The 19477-nt window shown below is 46.7% G+C and overlaps 1 protein-coding gene and 1 long non-coding RNA gene across 6 annotated transcripts; one reads left to right on the plus strand and one right to left on the minus strand.

The window, feature by feature from the left end:
• Positions 1-11397, plus strand: ZNF789 (zinc finger protein 789). Of its 4 annotated transcripts, none has more exons than XM_036824701.1 (5): positions 1-207; positions 2484-2561; positions 6372-6498; positions 8974-9087; positions 10190-11335. In XM_036824701.1, exons 2-5 carry the CDS (start codon positions 2493-2495, stop codon positions 11200-11202), a joined length of 1323 nt encoding a protein of 440 aa, XP_036680596.1. In that variant the 5' UTR covers positions 1-207; positions 2484-2492; the 3' UTR covers positions 11203-11335. The 4 variants fall into 4 exon arrangements, with proteins under 4 accessions (XP_036680596.1, XP_036680599.1, XP_036680598.1 ...); XM_036824703.1 differs by having other exon boundaries at positions 17-65; XM_036824702.1 differs by having other exon boundaries at positions 201-282.
• Positions 10691-17921, minus strand: LOC118880777. 2 transcript variants are annotated; one of them, XR_005016388.1, is made up of 5 exons: positions 17854-17921; positions 17163-17253; positions 16757-16921; positions 12733-12805; positions 10691-10775 (listed from the first exon to the last, which is right to left on the minus strand). It is a non-coding gene; the product is annotated as an uncharacterized LOC118880777 (long non-coding RNA). The 2 variants fall into 2 exon arrangements; XR_005016387.1 differs by having other exon boundaries at positions 17163-17900.
• Positions 17922-19477: the final 1556 nt, after the last annotated feature.

Below are 19477 nucleotides of genomic sequence, written 5' to 3' on the forward strand. Positions count from 1 at the left end.
CTCTGCTCGGCGTGCGCCAGTGATACGGCCGACGGGCACAGGGACCTTCTGCGTCGCGCCTTCAGGTGCGGGTTAGCTGAGAGGCTCGGACCTGATTCCGGGTCCGGCCCAGCACCTCGAGAGGGGAGCCCAGCCCCCATGGCAGCCGCAGGTGTATCCTGAGGACTTCCTGGAGGAGGCGACGCGGCTGGAGTCGGAGGCAGCGAGGTTTGGGGAGAAAGGAGCTAGTGTGATGGGAGGATTGGGTGCCGCGGGGGAGCCTCGGTGGCCCCGCCATAGAAGGTGTGAGGGCTGGAGAGACACCCCCCTCCCCCCCGTGCCCTCCCCCCGATTCCCACCCCGATCTTCAGGGCACTTACTGAGCGTCTTCCTGAAGACGCCAATCTCTGAGTATTGAGTATGTTAGGTCTTCATTAGGGAAGAGAGAGTCCGACGAATGAATGGCTGGTTAATACTATTGTTTGCTTTGGTATTGTTATAGATTAACAAATTGGATTATGGGTTCTGACTTCCAAATGCACAATGCTCACAGAAGATAATATAGTTTAGATAATTAAAGGGTCGAGGTCCCTTCCCCTGATCAGGACCGTCTGGGGAGTGCCTCCTTGCTCAAGAGGCAGGAGCGCTTAGGAACAGTGTTTTTAGGGAACGTGAACGGTGTGTGAGGGACTTTCTTAAAGATGTACTTACATAAAGCAAGGTTCGCCGGTAGCCAGAGAAGCACCATTAAAAAATGAAGATCCTCCGTATCCCATCATTTGTGTACTCCCTGAGAGAAACAACACCGAATTTACTATATTAAAAAAGAAGCAAAGTGGAGGCCACAGTTTGGGTATGTCCCCTGGCCAACCACCCATAGCTGCGGAACCAAAACTTAAAAACTGTCCTAGTTTCCCCAAAATGCTGGCTCTGTCCTTAAAGGAAACAAGCTTTCTTCATGTCAGGGTGACCTTGCAGCTTCCTAGCCAATCAGCTACAAACAAGTAAACTTGTCCGGTGCTACTCTTCTAAAAGGGATGTCAGTTTCTAGTAACCAGTCCCAGTAGAAAACAATGTACTTCCTCATTCACGTGCATGGGAGGAAAATAATTTTCTCTCTACCCTTCTGAGTACTTAGTTGAGACCCCCGCAATAAAAGATGAAAACAAACAAGTTTCTTAACATGTATACCTCATGTAAACATGGGAGATACCCAAGGAAAAATGACTAACCCCTGAGATGGCTTAGAATTCAGGCCTAAATACTATCTTCATAGGGAAAGCGGAGGGAGGTTCCATACCTGGAAGAGGCTGAAACGGCAGTTAGGTTAAGTGTTAAGTGTTGGTTTGCTGACATGGGGCTTAGCATGAGTGAATCCACATAGCTTTCAGGATCTTAGTTCCCCGACCAGGGACGGAACCCGGGCCCCGGCAGTGAAAGCCCCGAGTCCTAACCACTGGACTGCCAGGAAGTTCCCCTGTTGCTTCTTTTTCAAACAGCCGTTTTTTAAGTCCCACAGCTCAGTATTCTAAAGTGGTATATTTTGGGGTGGCTTATTCTGCCACCCCTTCACAGGCTTTATAAACTGAGCGGTAACTGCTGAGAGCCCAAGACTTTCAATTTTGAAGTCTCCTTGTTCACAGTTTGGGTTTTGCTCCATAAAATGTTCGTATCAAGTAAAGTCTTCTGAATTTTCTTTTGACCACAATTAGCTCTTTGTATATCATATGTAGCCTAAAATCTCTAACTGCCCTAAAATCATTTTTACACTATCTGAGCTGATTCTGTGTGATGTAGAAATACATGAAGACCACCCAAAAGAGAACAAGCAAAGGCTCTTCATTCCCTTCATGGCCAAGGGAATTGGCCACCATCACATGTGTTTGGCAGAGACTCAAAGGCAAGCAGGGGAAGTTTTATAGTGGAAAAGAGGGAAGACTCAAATATGCTGAGTTTGGAGGTGATTGGCTTGGAAAAGCTGGAGGCAGGTTAAATAAAAGAAGCGGAACATCCTATGTGATTGGGTGCGGGAGCATATTTGGCTTTTCCTGTCGGCCCTAGATGGAGGATGGGGATACATGTTAGAGATAAGCTGGCACTTGTAGACCAAGTCCTGATGTAGGGCCTATTGCTGCATTGCTTGTGGTTTGGGTTCCAGGCGGGTTGCTGCAGGTTGCAGGTCAGAGTTCTGTTTTTTCCTATAGTCTGGTCCCTTGGTGTATTGAGTCTCTCAACGAGGTGCTGCAGAATATACTCTAGGGAGGAGGTGAGGGCAGAGCCACAGGTTTCCTTGGATAAAGATTGGAAATTGATTTAGGTTCAGAAATTCCTAACGAGTATTCTAGCAGTTGCTTTCATTTTATCACATATCCCAACACCAAACACAGTGACTTTGTGCTAACTGAGGTTTGTTGGCCCCATTGGAATTCCCTGTCCCAGGGCTGCCTGGTGAGAGAGCTTCAAATCGGGGCTGGCCTTACGTGTTCTCTTGTCCTCTCCTTCAGCTTAGCCTGATGGCCGGGATCCTGCACCACCTCAGAGACCAGGCCATGGAAGCCGTGTTCCTGCCAGTCCTGTGGAAGGTGAGCAGGTCTCCTCCTCCCCTTCCTTGGTGTAGTCTCAGCGCCGGGCGATGGCTTTCACATGGTTTTAACTCCTCTGTTCAGGTCGAGGCATCTTTATCAGCTGGGGGTTTTTCCTTCTTGGAAGGTAGGATGTGAAGAGCTTAAACTTTGGGGCCAGACGGGTTCAAATCCAGACTCTGTTTTAGATGTGTTACCTGATCTCTCACGGTTTCCTTTTCTGGAAAATGGGCTAATGAGAGTAGCTGTCGCAGAGTTGTGAGGAGTCAATGAAACAGGGCACGTGGAGTATCGGCAGGGTATCTAGTGACATGTGGAGCGCTCTGTAAGTTTGAGTTGTTGTCACCACAGTTGCTCCTTGTTTCTGTCAGTGAGCATTATTGTGTACCTACTGTATACCAGATAGTACTGCCTTTGTGCTGGGAGAGAAGCTCTCACCGAAGGCACTTACAGGCCATTTGGAGAGGGAGCTATGGAAACAAACTCCTGCAACACAGGATAAATTCTGATCTGTTAGCATCAAAGGGTACACTGGAAGCTTAGTTACTGAACTCATAACATGATGGAGGGTGATTGTGAGAAGCTGAGTGGAAAAGTGAGGAGACACGTGAGGAACCATCGCGACCATTTGGAAAGAACAGTCTTGGACGGGAGGGCGGCGAGAGGGAGTTCGAGGGGCAGCGGTTTGACCCGTTGGCCCAGCGTGTCCGCGTTTGCTGAGGGGTCGCAGAGCTCTGTCTGCCTTTCTGGTGGCATCTCCCGCCTTCCCTGACGGCCAGAGGACCCGCCCGCAGGGGTGTGGACTCCCTTCTGTCCCCGGCCTGTGTGCATCCTGGTCTCCCTGTCCACAGGCAGACCCACCTCTGCATCTGCTGAGACTCAGCTCAAAAATCCCCTCTGTGAAATCTCTCTGAGGTCCCGCATTAACCCCATTACTCTCCCTTGTGTCCCCACGTGGGCGGAGGGCTGGGCTGGGCTCAGGAGGACAAGCTGCAGAAGAGCCAGAGAGGGTGGGTGTGGGGTGACTGGAGGTGACTGTGTAGGGTTTTCTTTACAGAAAAGGCCCAGTAAGGGAAGGAGAGGGCGGAAGCGAGAGGGAGCAAGGCACCCGGAGCATCTTTGTGAAGGCAGGAGAGGCGGCAACATCCTTGCGGGCTACGGGCAGGAGGGATAGTCTGGGAAGGAACGCGGCTGTGTTGCTCTGCTTCATGACGCCTCACTTCTGACCGTTCTGACACCAGCTGGGTGCCCGCAATTTAACTCATTCTGACACTGTCCCCCTGGGGTTAGCATCGGACCCACAGGGTAAGGGCTCAGTCCCCGCAGGACCGCCCCCGCCCCGACCTCAGACGCCAATCACAAGTGCAGGCTGTCACCTGTGCTTCTGACCCACCGGCTCTAAATTGGGGTTCCCACGACCCACTCCACGGGTGCCATTGATCTGGTAGAATGGCTTCCGGAACTCTGAAAACGGTTTACTTAGCAGATCCCTGGTTCATGTAAAAGGCGACAACTCAGGATCAGCCCGACGGAAGAGAGGCACAGGGCAGGGGGAGTGGGGGAGGGGTGCAGGGCTTTCCTCTCCAGGCAGACACCGCCCAGCACCTCCGTTTCTGCGTTTTTATGGGGGTTCATTACGTAGGCGTGATGGGTCGAGTCACTGACCTTGGGTGACTGGCTGAACCCCAGCCTCCCCCCGCCCCTCAGGTGCTGGGGGTGAAGGTTCTCACCCTCTCGTCACATGCTTGTTCCCCTGACATCCAGCCCCATCCTTAGGAGTTTTCCACATTAACATGAACTCAGGTGTGGTTGAGGGATTTGTTATGAGTAACAAGACGTTCTTCTCACCTGTATGGCCCTGGAGCTAGTTCAGAAACCGAGGACAAAAGCCCAAATATTAAAAGATGCTCCTCTGTTCCTATCCCTTAGGAAAATCCAAGGGTTTTTAGGAACTCTGTGCCAGAAGTAGGGAGGAAGACCAAATATATATTTCTTATTTAAATCACAGTATCACAAGGGGGAAGGGCAAAGACAGAAGAGTCGTGGTCATTGGATTAAGACCCTGGAGGAGACAGGAGAGAATGGAATCGGCCCGAGGAGGAGGGGTCACCAGGAGGGAGAGGAGAGGAGGGGTGAGGCCGATGCAGGGAATGTCTGGGAGCCGGCGGGGAGGCGGGAGGAGGTGAGGGCCATGTGCCCCGGGGGCTGTTTTCTGGGATGTGACTGGCAGTGCCTCCTGAGAGGAGGGGGTGGAGTGAGCCCCTGTCCTCACAGCCCCTGTCGCCCCCCGTGGACCCCTGGTTCGTCACCATGTTGACTTCTTCCGCTTCCCCACTGGACCCTTCACTCCCTGAAGCGGGACTGGGGCTCCGTGGGTCGCACAGGCTGTGCACTTAGCAGCTCTGGGGGCCCCGTTGTCACAGCTGCCATGTGAAGTGTCCCCTAGAGTCGAGCAGTGCGCAGCCCGAGGAGCTGGTCCTGTGGGCCCAGCAGGAGCTGTCACCTCTGTGCGTTCACTGTCACTGGCGTGTGGCCCAGAGGCCGGTGACTTCTTGGTGCTCAGTAAATGTTTCCTGAAGGAACGGGAGTGATAAAGGGGGAGAAGACCACTGGTGAGGACCATGAGGGCGAGAACTGTGGGGCCACACGAAGGGCCCAGCTAGAAAGCCCCACGCGCAGAGAGAACTCTGGGGGTTTGAACCGTTGTATCCCAGCACCTGGGAGCCTCCAGGCGGGTGCAGAGAAGGCAGCGGGCGGGTGGGGCAGGTGAGGGCGTCTGCAGGCAGCTCTGGGGACGGAGGACGTTGGGGATCGGGGGAGGGGGCGTGAGACCCTAACCCTGGAGCCAGGTGTGGGCAGGAGGGAAGAAAGGCCTGTCGTTTGGGAGACTCAGGGTCTGTCTGCAGACGGGAGCGATGTGAAGCATCTCGGGTGGGGCTGGTATTCCTATTGCTGAAGCCCTTCCGCACGAACACCCTGAACCACAGCGAGTGTGGGGGGGGCAGACGCCAGGCCTCTCGGCCCCCGGGAGCTGGGTACACAGTTGCAGATGGAAACTTCTGCCGTGGGCACGGTGCTCAGCGGTCTGCATTTGGCCCCGTGGAGACGCTCTCCACCGTTCCCCACTTTGTCTGCGCCCTGGGAGGCTGGCCTTTATCTTCTCCATCCACGGGCTCCCTTGCTCTTGCTTCGGGTTGGCTTCTGGCAGGGGGATGGGGTGGGGCCCGGAGGCCTGGAGGGGATCGCTGCTGGGGGTTTATCCCTCAGTCCCTCCCCGCTGGGCTGCCCCCCGCTCCGGTCTCGCTTCTCCAGCAACTTTCTGGATCCCAGTGTCCCCTCCCGTCCTCCCCCTTCACACCTAGTGGGTAGCAGTGCCCACGACAGCCAGCCCGCGAGCTCCAGCCCGCCTGGTTGGTTCCCGTTAGCCTGTCCATCCCTGTGTCCCGTTAGCCTGTCCATCCCTGTGTGAATGGCCCGCACACTGCCCCGTCCTCAGTGACCTCATGGGAGTGAGCCATCTCTTTCCTGAGAGATCCGGGCAGAAGAAATACAGGATGTGGAAGGTAGGGTTGTGCAGAGCAGGGTCGGCCAACTCACCTGGAGCTGGGAGTAGTTTTATTGGGTCACAGCCACACCCGTTTGCTCTCCTGTTGTCTGTGCTGCGTCTGTGCTACCAGAGCAGAGCTGAGTGACTGCGGCAGAGACCCAACGGCCAGAGAAGCCTCCAGTGTTGAGCATCTGTAATAGTAATACTGTGGCTCACGAAGTTATTGTAAGAATCGCAGCTGCAGTTAGTCGCTGTGTTTCCAGGGGTTGCTGGCCTTTGAGGACGTGGCTGTGTACTTCACCAGGGAAGAGTGGGACGCACTGCACTGGCCTCAGAAGGCCCTCTACAGAGACGTGATGCTGGACAACTACAGAAACGTGCTCTCCTTGGGTAACGAGTCGGCTTAACATTTCACTTTGAGTGTCTGCACATCTCCTCAGTCTCTTATCTGCAATTCCAGAAGCAGAAAAAGCTCTGAAAACCAGTCGTTTTTTCATAACTCATTTGGCTGTAAGACCCAACCTGAAGTCATCAGGTGGTTCAATCTGATTTTTATCGTACAGGAAGCTATTTATCATCTGCTATTTGTCATCCTTTTTCTCATTTGGTCTTTATATATATATATGGCATCAGAAATATCAGTGTGTTGATTAAGGTTTCAGCTCCAACCCCTGTTGGGGGTGGTGCATAAGAGAAAATATACCCACCAAGGCACCTTCCTGAAATCTGGAAAAATTCTGAGTCATGAAACACATCTGGCCTCAAAGTTTTCAAATGAGGGATTGTGGACAATGAATAGTTTCCTTTTGTTTTAGAGTTCAGAGACGATTAGCCCATTCCCCGCCCCGACCCGAATCCTCCACACCTGTTAAGACTCCTAGGAGCTGAAGACTGTGGCCGCTGCAGATTCCAAGTCTAGCATCTTGCTCCCTTGAAGAGTCTTTTTCTTCCTTCTGTCTAAAAATGGTTTCCCTCCTTGTTTACAACATCACTGGGTGCCCAGGAAATGATTCTTCACTGACTTCACTTCTGAACCTTCACAGCTTCCATCTTCCCAGGAGCCTGCCTTTGTCTTACTCCGATGCAGAGTCTCCCTAGGGTGGGAGGTTCCTGGATGAATTTTTCTTTCTGGGGAGTGTTGGCTCCCATGCTGACACTCTTGGCACAGGGTCTTGACCACTCTTGTGAGACTGTCCACCCACCACTGGATGTTTTACTGTTTATTTTTGTTTTAAAAGCATTACAAGAGCATAGTTGAATATATGGAAGATAGAGGAAAGCATAAAGGGAAGGGGAAAACATTCAGGGCTAACACTGTTAATATTTTGGAATATTTCCTTCCTGTTTTTTTTTTCCTGTGAAAAAGCTAGCTGAGCATAGTCTATGTATAATTCTGTAATCCCTTTGAAACTTAACATTATACTATCAGCATTTTCCCTGTTATTAAAAACCCTCATAAAGCAGAAAATTAAAATCATCTGCATGCCCACTGCCCAGCATTAACCCTGTTAACATTTTGGTTACTTTTATGGATGTATACACACAGTCCTATTTATGACGGTTCAGCTTAAGATTTTTTCAACTTTACAATGGTGTGAAAGCAATACGCATTCAGTGGCAAGTGCACTTTGAATTTTTATCTTTTCCTCAGGTAGCGATATGCAGGACCGTTCTCTCTGGTGATGCTGGGCTCAGAGCCGCAGCTCCCAGACAGCTATGTGATCATGTCATCACGAGGGCAGCCAACCAGTACACTTAAAACCATTCTGTTTCTCACTTTCAGTACAGTATTCATCAAGTTACAACAGATTTTCACCACTTTATTATAAAGTAGGTTTTGTGTTAGATGATCTTGCCCAACTGTGGCGTAATGTAAGTGTTCTTTGCGTGTTTAAGGTCGGTGAGGCTAAGCTATGATGTTCGGGAGGTTAGGTGTAATAAATGCATTTCTGACTTAGGATATTTTCAGTTTAGATTGGGTTTATCAGGAAGTTACCCTTTTGTAAGTAGAGGAAGATCTGTACACACACACACATGCACGCACAGACACACACGTAGTTTTTAAAAACAAAATTTGGATCATAATTTACATGAGTTTTGTATTCTGCTTTAAAATATCTAGGGAGCATTTTCCTATTTTAAGAAACATTCTTTGAAAAATGTATCAGATGCACTGGGGGGGAAAAGAAATATTCTTTTTTTTTTTTAATATGAAACTTCAGGGTTTTTTTTTTAATGTATTTTCTTTCTTTCTTTATTTTGGCTGTATTGGGTCTTCGTTGCTGCACGCGGGCTTTCTTTAGTTGTGGCTCGCGGGCTCTAGAGCACAGGCTCAGTAGTTGTGGCGCACGGGCTTAGTTGCTCCGCGGCATGTGGGACCTTCCTGGACCAGGGCTCGAACCTGTGTCCCCTGCATTGGCAGGCGGATTCTCAACCACTGCGCCACCAGGGAAGCCCAAAAGAAATATTCTTTGAACACATGGATTTTCAGTATCTGCCTAATACTTCTGCCTTCCTCGTATTCATGTGCTACACTTTAACCATTCACCTACTGACATTTAATTTATTTCCAGTTTGCACTGTTTGTTAGAACTCTGCTGAACATCGCTGGTACATTAACCTTTGTCCTAATTTTCCTTAGGCTATATTTCTGAGAGTGAATTACCACGTCCCAGAGTGTGAATATTGATCAGGCTTTCAGTAAAGATTGTGCCAGGTCCCCTCCGCACCAGCCCTCTCCATTACTGTCCTGATCTCTGCCTGTCACCGTCCCCCCACCGCGCAGACCCCACGGGGTAAAATGAGCTCCGAGGCACCTCCTGCTGCTCACTAACCAGCACATCCCATTTACTTCCCCACGAGTAGGATTTCAGTTTCCCAAACCTGAGGTGATCTGTCAGCTGGAGCAGTGGGAAGAGCCGTGGATCCTGGATCTACCGCAAGCTGGGACTAGGAAGGCTTCCGGTAGTGCTTGCCCAGGTGGGTGAGGAGAAGACCCGGCCCTGTGGGGGTCTCACAGAGGGAGGGACCCCCACTCACCAGGCCCCTCCTGCGCCAATACCGAGCCGGGTGCCTGGCGTCTCTCCTGCTCATTATCCCTTCTGCCGCCTGCAGGTGTGGGTATGATCGTCCGCCCCATTCCCAGGTGAAGAAACTAAGGGACTGCGGTGTCTGTCACACGGCTAGTAGGTTGAGAGTTGGGATTTGACATCAAGTCTGCAAAGCTCACCCTCTTTCTACTGCAGTTAAAGTGCTTCTCTGAGGCAGCCGGCCTGGTGTTTTCTGACAGCTCTTGTGCCATCCTAGATACTCCTTTTTTCTACCCTCATCACTTACCCTTCCTCTATACTTGCTCTTGTTCCCTTGCTCTCATTTTGTTTTCCAAATTCTCTCGGTGTTTACTGATGTTCCTTTTTCCTACATACTGATTGCTGCTTCTACCTGTTTTCACATCCCTCCCTCCATGGTTTCACAGCCTCAGCACCGCTGACGTTTTAGGCTGTTTAACTCTTTGCGGTGAGGGCCGTCCTGGGCCCCGTAGGATGTTTAGCAGCATTCTTGGCCTCCACCCACTAGGTTCCAGCAACACCATCCCTGGTTGAAAAACCACTGCTCTAGTCCATTGGTTTTGTACTTATTTCTCTCTGGTTCCTTTTCTATTCTATCTTACACACTTTCTCCATTTTTAAGAAGTTGTTTCTCCCAGAATTATTAAAAACATGCTTATCTAGAAAGTACAAGATGCTACCTCTCTCCTAGTTATGTGACATTGCTGGGTACTGAGAGTAAGTTGTTATCCCACTAATGATGATGGATTTATTCAATTCTCACATTCTCTGACATACACTCTTGTGCACATTTTAGCTGGTTAGCTGATGTCAAGAGCTCTTTCTGATATGAAAGCTGTGGGTCCTATGGAAGGAAATCAGAATACTGGCCTCTGTAGTATGATGATGTAACTAGGTGAGCACTTCTTAGCCTCGTTTGAGCCTCTCGTATCACAGACTTCCTGGCTTCTTTCCTTTTTTTTTCCTTCTATGGTGGTCAGGTCATTTATATACTTTCTTTTTTTTTTGGCTAGGTCCTGAAGCCAGATTCAAGATGAAAGAGCTAACTCCAAAGCAGAACATTTCTGAAGATTTAGAGTCATGTAAGATGTCACTGGTAAAACAGAAAATGGCCAGGAAACCCTTAGAAAAGTTACTTGAATGTAACGAATTTGTGGACATTTACCGACTTTCACTCCCTACTATTGGTGATGAATGCTGTAAGGACTTCCTTCAAAACCTTAACCTTATTCAAGATCGGAAAGCTCAGGCAAGGACGAAGCAGGGCAAATGTGATGAGTATGGAAAACCCTTCCATCAGAGATCACTGCTTTTGAGGCATAAGCGAATTCTTACAAATGCAAAATCTTATGAATGCAGTGAATGTGGAAGAGCCTTCCAGCGTCAGGCAAATTTTGTTCGACATCAAAGAATTCACAGTTCAGAGGATCCCTTTGAGTGCGACATATGTGGGCAGGCCTTCAAACAGAAGTCTGCTCTGATTGTCCACAAACAGCGTCACTCACAAAAAAAGCCATATAAATGTCATGACTGTGGCAAGTGTTTCCGTCAGATGGCGTATCTTGTTGAACATAGGAGGATCCACACCAAAGAAAAACCCTATAAATGTAGCGAATGTGAAAGAACATTTAGTCAGAATTCAACCCTTATTCGACATCAGTTAATCCACAGTGGAGAGAAACCCCATAAATGCATTGAATGTGGAAAAGCCTTTGGCCGGCATTCAACCCTTATGAGCCATCGACAAATTCACAATAAACAGAACGCTCATAAATGCAGTGAATGTGGTGAATCCTTTGGTCGGAATGTAGATCTCATTCAGCATCAAAGAATCCATACCAAGGAGGAATTCTTTGAATGTAGAGAATGTGGGAAAACTTTTAGTTTTAAGGCAAATCTTCATCGACATGAGGTCATTCATACTGGAGAGAGACCCTACAGATGTGACAAATGTGGAAAATCTTTCAGCTGGCGCACAAGCTTTATTAAGCATCAGGGTACTCACAGAGAGCAGATCCCTATGTGATAGTAACCAGAAAAGCTACCATTTAAAGAGCAGAACTTAACCACTCTTGCAAGTATGTGTAACTCAATTGTTTTATGAAAATTAATAAACAGGAACTGAAATGGTTTTTCTGTGGGGACCCTCTCTTCGTAGCTAACCTTCTTGCTACAGTCAAGAATTACTTAATAGAGGACTTCCCTGGCCGTCCAGTGGTTAGGACTCTGCACTTCCAACACAGGGGGCATGGGTTCGGTCCCTGGTCAGGGAACTAAGATCCCACATGCCGTGCAGCACAGCCGAAAAACAAAACAATAAAACTGGATTTAAATCAAAAAAAAAAAAAAAGAATTACTTAATAGAAATGTCATAGGCTGTCGTGTCCAGTCTCCCTGGGTCCCCTTTACCTTCATTTCCCTGAGTTAAGTCAAGGCAGATGGAAGGCTTAGAAGTTTTACTCTGTGGTCCCCCAGGCTGGAGACCATTTTCTGGATCGTGAACGATCTAAGAATGCCTTTCTTGGTTTCATACTGAAAAATCACCTGAGATTGTATAGACGTTTTAAAAATAAAGTAAGGGCTATCCACTAGTACTACTGAGATATTAAGAATTACTGAAATTTACCCAGAAACTAAAATTAGTGTGCTACTGGGTTCTACTGAGAGTTCGAAGTCAGTGTTCAGAGCAGATGCTTGTTAGTGCCGCGCCCCACCCCCCCACCCCCCCCACCGCACCGGCCTTGCCCCTGCCGTGTGCTCATCCCACTTGCACTATCTGTGTCTCTTGGGCTGCGGGCTTTTTCGAAAACCACGAAAGACCACTGCTCTGGGGGCAGCCCTCAACCACGCTTGATGGGATTCTGACGAATACCAGATCTCCCTCTCCCCTAGGGCGGAACATCTGTGAAGCATGTGTTTCACACTGTTTTCAGAGTCTTTCCATGGGATGACGCACATTCCCTCTCCGTGGTAGCTGCTTTATTAGCTGTCTGCCCTTCTCTGTGTCCCTTCTAACTCCCCTACCGGTATTTCAACACCTCTTCTCCCCACGAGTAAATTGCTGTTAGACCCTCTCATGTTAATCAAATCCCTTGATTTTATTATTTTCTGGTCCTTACCAAGTTCCATGATTTCTTACCCAGCACATAAAAACAAAGTTCTATTGGGAATGAGAAGAAAGCAAGTGGCACCCCATAAAATGAAGGAACCTTCAGCTTTGCAGGAGGAAAATAATAAGTGTTAGATTATATACTGGGTTCGGTATCAGTACTTTTGTACCAAGCGGCAGGAATTGGCTGGAAGGAAAGGCTGCCAAACTGTATTTCCCCGAACGAAATTAAGAAGTCAAGGCCTGACAAGAGGAAGTAAGCCAATGAGAGAGAATTCTTGCTCACAACCACCTTTGGAGTTGGGGACCTGTGAAAGCAGATCCAGGCTTGAGTACACAGTCTGGCTCAGGCTACTGAATCTATTTTGTGTAGATGTACATGCTTCCAGCTTTTCAGAAAGAGAGAGGGTACAGCTAAGGATCCAGAGGTAACATGGAAATGCCTACCTTCAGCCACATCTGTCCCAAGCAGGAGTAAAGAGCTGCACTCTTCAATATGGCAGCCACCAGCCATATGAGCCTATTTAAATTAAAATTTTAAAAAGTTAAAAACCGTCCTCAAATCAAAAGCCACATTTCAAGATCAGCACAATGACAACATTCCCGTCATCCCAGGCTTAGTGGACAGCCCTGCTGGAGACACCCTAAGGACTTCTTATGGAGGCACAAGGGAGCTTGTATTTGGTGCCGCTTCCTTCTCTACAACTAAATTAAATGGCCTTCCTTTCTCTTTATAAATGGCCCCTATAAAATGTTTTATTTGCTGAAAATATTTTTTTCAGTAGAATTCCTGGGACACAAAGGAGGGGAGGGGTGGGGCTGGTCTGGAAGCCTTGCTGAACTAACTTGCCTTGGGAGAAAGGGGTCCCCAGCTCAAGAGTGCCAGTGTGCAGGGCAGGCTTCCTGCCTTCCCCAGAGGCTGGACAGTCACCAGGCCGGGAGCACAGATCAGCGATGTCATCGTCAGTGTATGGTCATGTCTGTCAATATTTAGCAGTAGGGCAGGAGCTCCGAACTAGCCCTCCAGGGAAGGTAATGGAGAAGAAACGCTCAAGTTTTGGCTTTTCTATTTAGCTAATGGGCTGGACCCACTGTCCATGCCTGGCCACACAGGGCAACCATTAGCTCATACTGCAAAGGGCAGAAGAGTCTAGAATACTCCACTGGACTAGAAAAGGTGCACCTTTTTTTGACAAGACCAGTGAAGCTTTTTACACCATATTTAAATCAAGATGAAAAATAAATAATACAAATGTTATTTCCTTCTTTAGCTAATAATGCTAAACTATAAAAACAGACTGTTAAAACTCAAATGACTAAAAATAAGATATAAAAATTGTTCAGTTCTTTCATTTTCTCCTCTTTTTACACATTTGGATTACAGTTCATTAAAATGTCACGTAACATGGTCATATGACTAGTATGCAGCTCACACCTTTGACAACACCTGTGTGGGTCTAGATCTTGTGCAAGTTCACACTCAACTGTAGCTTTTATCAAGGTGGCTTCTCTTTCTGCCAACATTTCTTAGCTGGTAGAAAGGCGGGGAAGCATAAAGGAAAATACTACATGAAATTCTACAGTTTAGAATAAAATAGTAATAGATGACTTCCTGTCAAAACATACATTTTCAGGTAAGTTCTTAGATTTTTTTCAAGTAAATTTATGGTCAGTTATTTGTATCATTATCATAAATGGATATTTCCCCCACTTCCATTTCCAAGTGCATATTGCCAATATAAATGACTCAGTAGTGATACTGTTATTCTGAAATAATTTCCAAATTGCAAAAATAATACAGAGAATCCTTTACACCATCTACCCAGATTTACCAAATTTAACATTTTTCCAAGTCTGTCTCTCGAACTAATTTACAGCAGTTTGAATAAACTGGATCTATTTATATACAGAAACAAATCAATCTTAAAATGGCAAATCAAGTTCCAACATGACAGAATACAATATGTCTGCATAAAATTTTAAATCCTGCAACACTACATATATTGTTTATGGATACAAGATCTTGTGGTATAAAATGGGGAAAAGAAGGACACAATTTCAGTATAGTTATTCCTTCTGATGAGGGGAAGGAATGGGAGTCTTTACAGTACATATTATTTTATTTCTTAAAATGATATGAGGGATTTCCCTGGTGGTGCAGTGGATAAGACTCCGCACTCCCAATGCAGGGGGTACGGGTTCAATACCTGGTCAGGGAACTAGATCCCACATGTGTGCCGCAACTAAGAGTTCACGTGCCACAACTAAGGAGCCCGTGTGCTGCAACTAAGGAGCTGGCAAGCCGCAACTAAGAAGCCCGTGAGCCACAACTAAGGAGCCCACCTGCCACAACTAAGACCTGATGCAACCAAATAAATAAATAAATAAATATTTTTTTAAAAAAGATATGAAGCAATTATGTTAAGCATTGATTAATCTGGTGCATATGTGAATGTTCTTTAAAATCAATCTCTATTGTCTATACTTGTCTGTATGTTAGCAATATTTTACAGTAAACATGTCCATGTTTATTGTGAAATAATACCATAATTCAAAAGTATCTGAGGATATATGACAGTAAATGATAATAAAAAGAACACCCATGCATCCTCATACTAGGTAAGAAATAGATCATTTTCAGAATCACAAAAGCCTCTTATATTCTGTCCAATCTCCTCTCCCTCCCTCTTCACCAAAGGTTAACAAATACTCTGAGTTTTATGTTAATCATTCCCTTGTATTATGTAGACGTACCACCTATCTATTTATGTCTGGATGATGTATTACTTAGTTCTGCTTTTTCAGAACTTTACATACATGGAGTCATACTCTTATTCTTTCACTGCACATGTGTTTCAAGAATCATGCATCTTTCTGTGTAGCTGTGGTTCAACCACATTCACTGACAATAAGTATCCCACTGCAGGAATACAGCACAATTTATGAATCTATTCTTTTGTTGATGGGTTTTCAGGATGTTTCCAGTTTGGGGCTTTTATAAAACAGCATGTCAACATGCCTCTTGGTTCCCTGTGAAAAGACCTAGAAATAAGATATATACATGTTCAACTTTAAGAAGTATGGCCAGGGACTTCCCTGGCGTTCCAGTGGTTAAGACTCCACGCTTCCAATGCAGGGGGCACAGGTTCGATCCCTGGTTGGGGAACTAAGATCCCACATGCCATGTGGCATGGCCAAAAAAAAAAAAAAGAAGTATGGCCAAACTGTTTTCCCTAATAAATGTAACAACTTACACACTCAACAGCAGATGAGAGTTTCCACTATTCTGTATCTTTATCGGTACTTGGTACTGACAGATTTTGAAAGATTTGATAATCTTTTGTGAAATCGTATCCAATTGTGGTTTAATTTGCATTTCTCTTATTACTAATGTAGTTGAGCATCTTTTCATCTTCCTGGGCTGTGCTTCCCATTTTGTTTGTCTTTTCCTAATATAGTGTAGTTGTAGTTGAATTTATCAATCTTCTACAGTTAGTAATTTTTGAGTCTTGTTGCAGATTGCTACCAGTTTATCAAAAATTTGTTTTTCTCCTTCCTGGACACACAGTTAGACTACACTTTGCAGCTTGTATTGTTAAATGCAGCTAGGTGACCGAGTTCTAACCAATGGACTATAGTGAAGATGATGTGTGCCACTTCCTGGTTTGGCCCATAAAGCCCTCTCACACGTCCGTGTTCTCTTCTCCCAGTTGACTAGGTTAGAAAATCCCCAAGGAGGTCTCAGAAGCCACGTCTGAAGATGCCAGGGCTGCCATCAGATTGACTGCTCAGAGGACAGCCTTCCTGTCAGTCATGTATATCTGCCTTACACTGTTACAGGAGTAAAAAGTAAACTTCTAGGGGCTTCCCTGGTGGTCCAGCAGTAAAGAATCCGCCTTCCAACGCAGGGGACGCAGGTTCGAGCCCTGGTTGGGGAACTAAGATCCCACATGCCACGGGGCAACTAAGCCCACGCCACAGCAAAAGAGCCTGATTGCCGCAAACTACAGAGCCCATGAGCCCTGGAGACCTTGCGCCACAGCTAGAGAGAAGCCCGCACTACAACGAAAGATCCCACACGCCTCAACAAAGACCCCCACATGCCACAACTAAGACCCGATGCAGCCCCCAAAATAAAATAGACAAATAAAATAAATAAATATTTTAAAAATTCATTAAAAAAAGAAAAACTGCTATTGTGTTTGAGCAGCTATACCTCTGTAGGTCTACTTGTTAGAGCTGTTATCATTAAACTGACTTAATACATGTTTAAGATATTCTTCATTAAATCTGAGATTAGAACAATACCTCCTGCATTTTCTTTTTCAAAAGAACTGAAGAATTTCAACAAAGAACTGGATGGATTATTGGGCTGTAACCAAAAGCTAAGCGATATAGTCTGGCAAGTGGGGCTCGGACAATTAAACATCATTAAAATGGGGGGCCCAATTATGATAAGCCCTTTGCTCACCAAAAAGAATCCAGCGTGGGTTCTGAAGGGGACAGGATGCCAAGACAGATGTTCTAGTCCAATCATTCAAAGTGGCAATGCAATCTCTGCTCACCAAGATGAATGGCCACAGAGGCCTCCAAGCCATGCTGTGATCATCCAATGATCCCACATCCACTGTGACACCTGCTGGGGCAATACCGGTTACCGCAGACTGTTCAGAATCCCGCCAGAAGGTAAGCTTGTGAGAAGCAAGGGCTCACCCGCTCCACCTCGGCTGACTCCACCGCACCTGCCTGGTAGACAGCCCCACCCCGAACCCTCGCTAGGAACCACAGATGCTTGTTACACTGCTGGGGTTACTGCGAGGACACAGACCCTGCCCCTGCAGTTCCCACCCCAGAGGCCCCAGGAGCTTCCCTTTTACCTCTGTGCCATTGTCCTGGAGACTTTGAAGTTCCAAGCAGGAACTAGGACCTTCCAGAATAGAGCTCAGAAATTTTATAAACAAAGATGAGCTAAGACAATAGATTTAAATGACGTTATAACTCCTCTCCCAGTTCCCATCAGGTCTTCTATCACTTTGTTAACAAAAATCTAGATTTACCATTTTGCAAGGCGCTGTGCTAGGTGCTATGGGAAAATACAGAGAGTGACAAGATAGTTCCCAACTGTTCTGGACTGAATTGTGTGCCCCTCGCAAAATCCATGCACTGGAAGCCCTAACCCCCAGTGTGACTGTATTTGGAGACAGAGCACTTAAGGAGGTGACTAAGGTTAAATAAGGTCATAAGGGTGGGGTCCTCAAGGATAGGACTGGTGTCCTTATAAGAAGAGGAAAGAGACACCAGGAGTGCACAGGCACAGAGGAAAGGCCACAGTGAGAAGTCAGCCGTAGGCAAACCCAGGAGAGGGCTCAGAGAAACCGACCCTGTGGACACCTCAGAAAACGCTAGTGTCTTGTTTTGTCTCCAATTCCTTTCCTGATCGATCTCATCATTTAGGTTAAGTCAAAGCACAAAGCTGGGCTGGGAGTGGATGAGGGAAACGTGGGAGAGGGGCATCTCCCCACATCCTGCCGGGGGTAGTAACTACGCATCTCTTGTCCCCTACGCTACCCGCAGCCGGAAACTCCGAGTCCCGGGGACGGTGCGGGAACCAAGAACCTGCAGACGGTACAACAACCTGTAGAACAAATAGAACGAGTTCCGGAAAGCTTACCGGAAGCCCGTCACGGTTCCGCCCCCCCGGAACTCCATCCCTATTGGTGTTCTCTAGGAATCTAGGAGGTCTCGCTGTCTCGGTGGTTCCTCTATAAATCTAGGGAATTAACCCCCTCCTCAGCTGAGGAAAAAGACCGAGATTTAGCGGCACGTCCTCACTAATGGGAAAGAAGTAAGGAATTGATGGGGAATCTAGCCTCCTGGGTGGAAAGTGCAGGTCACAAGTTTTGAGAACTAGCACATGGGTGTCTCTTTCTAATTGTTCCTTCTGCAGGGAAAGGACTCCAAGCTGATGACATTGACCTGGTCGCACTCAGATGGCTCTGATACTTTTGTGAAAACAACAACAAAAAATTGATAGAATCAATCACAGGCTTCCTCCCAGCCCCAATACCGTAGCAAAAATTTCTGTAGAATTCAACCAACGTGCTCCGGGCACGCATTTACTGATGTGATTGGAATGCAGATTCTACTGTCCTGTTCCTTTTCTGCCTTTAGTCCTTTACAACATTTTAATGTTAAAAAACGATAACAAAACAGCGTCTTGAGCAAACAGATTTTGCTCTAACTTGCCGCAAAATTGAGGAAACAAAATACATGACCCTAACGTTTTGTTTCCCTTTTCTTTCAGAGGTTTAGAAGGTAAGGTGATGATGGATGTGATGAGTGAAAGGCAGAAAAGAACCTGACAGTCGAATGTTCAAATCATAAAACTCTTCTAACTTTTTTCTGCAACCAGGAGATGTAAGACCCCAGATCACCATAGTTTTCAGCTCACTAAGAAGTTTCTGGCAATCAGAGCTGTTTTTAAATGGAAGAGGCTGCTCTGGGAAGCAACGAGCTCCCCATCAGTGGAAGGATTTCATGCAGAAACTGGATAATCAGATGCCAGGAAATGTTTTCTCCAGCTCAACAAAGTAATTATGCACTTGGTGCCTGCACACACCTACAATTGAATGGCGATTCCTTCATTGGGTGGGAGGAATGATCGAACCCTTTACAATTCTAAGATTCTATTACTGTATGATTTTATCATATCTTGGATCAAAACTGTCTTTCACACAAACTGACAAGAACAGCGTTTCATCACTTAGTAATGTTTGATGTTTAATCATCTAAGACATAGTAGAGTTTGGTGCTTAAGAGCTTAGCTTTTGGAGACAAAGTGATCTTGGTTCAAATGCTCGTTCTGCCACTTATTGGCTGTGTGACCTTGGGCAAGTGAATTAACTATTCTGAACCTCAAGTTTTTCCCAACTGTAAAATGAGGGCGCTAAAAAGTGAAACCACCTCATAATGTGAGGATTAAGTGAGGTGATCCACATAAAGCACTAAGCATAATGTTTAGAACACAGTAAATGCTCAACAGACACTAACACCAGGCTTTACTGAAGTTCTCATTCTCATTCAAGTCCTATAACACCTTTAAGTCTTAATCACCTTTAACTCTGTAATTGTTTGCAGGCAACAAGAGTCTCCTTAAATGCTACCAACGAGGCCCTCTGACACTCACAGGTTG

This window comes from Balaenoptera musculus, chromosome 15 (assembly GCF_009873245.2).
Source record: "Balaenoptera musculus isolate JJ_BM4_2016_0621 chromosome 15, mBalMus1.pri.v3, whole genome shotgun sequence".
In the NCBI taxonomy this organism is placed as follows: Eukaryota; Metazoa; Chordata; class Mammalia; order Artiodactyla; family Balaenopteridae; genus Balaenoptera; species Balaenoptera musculus.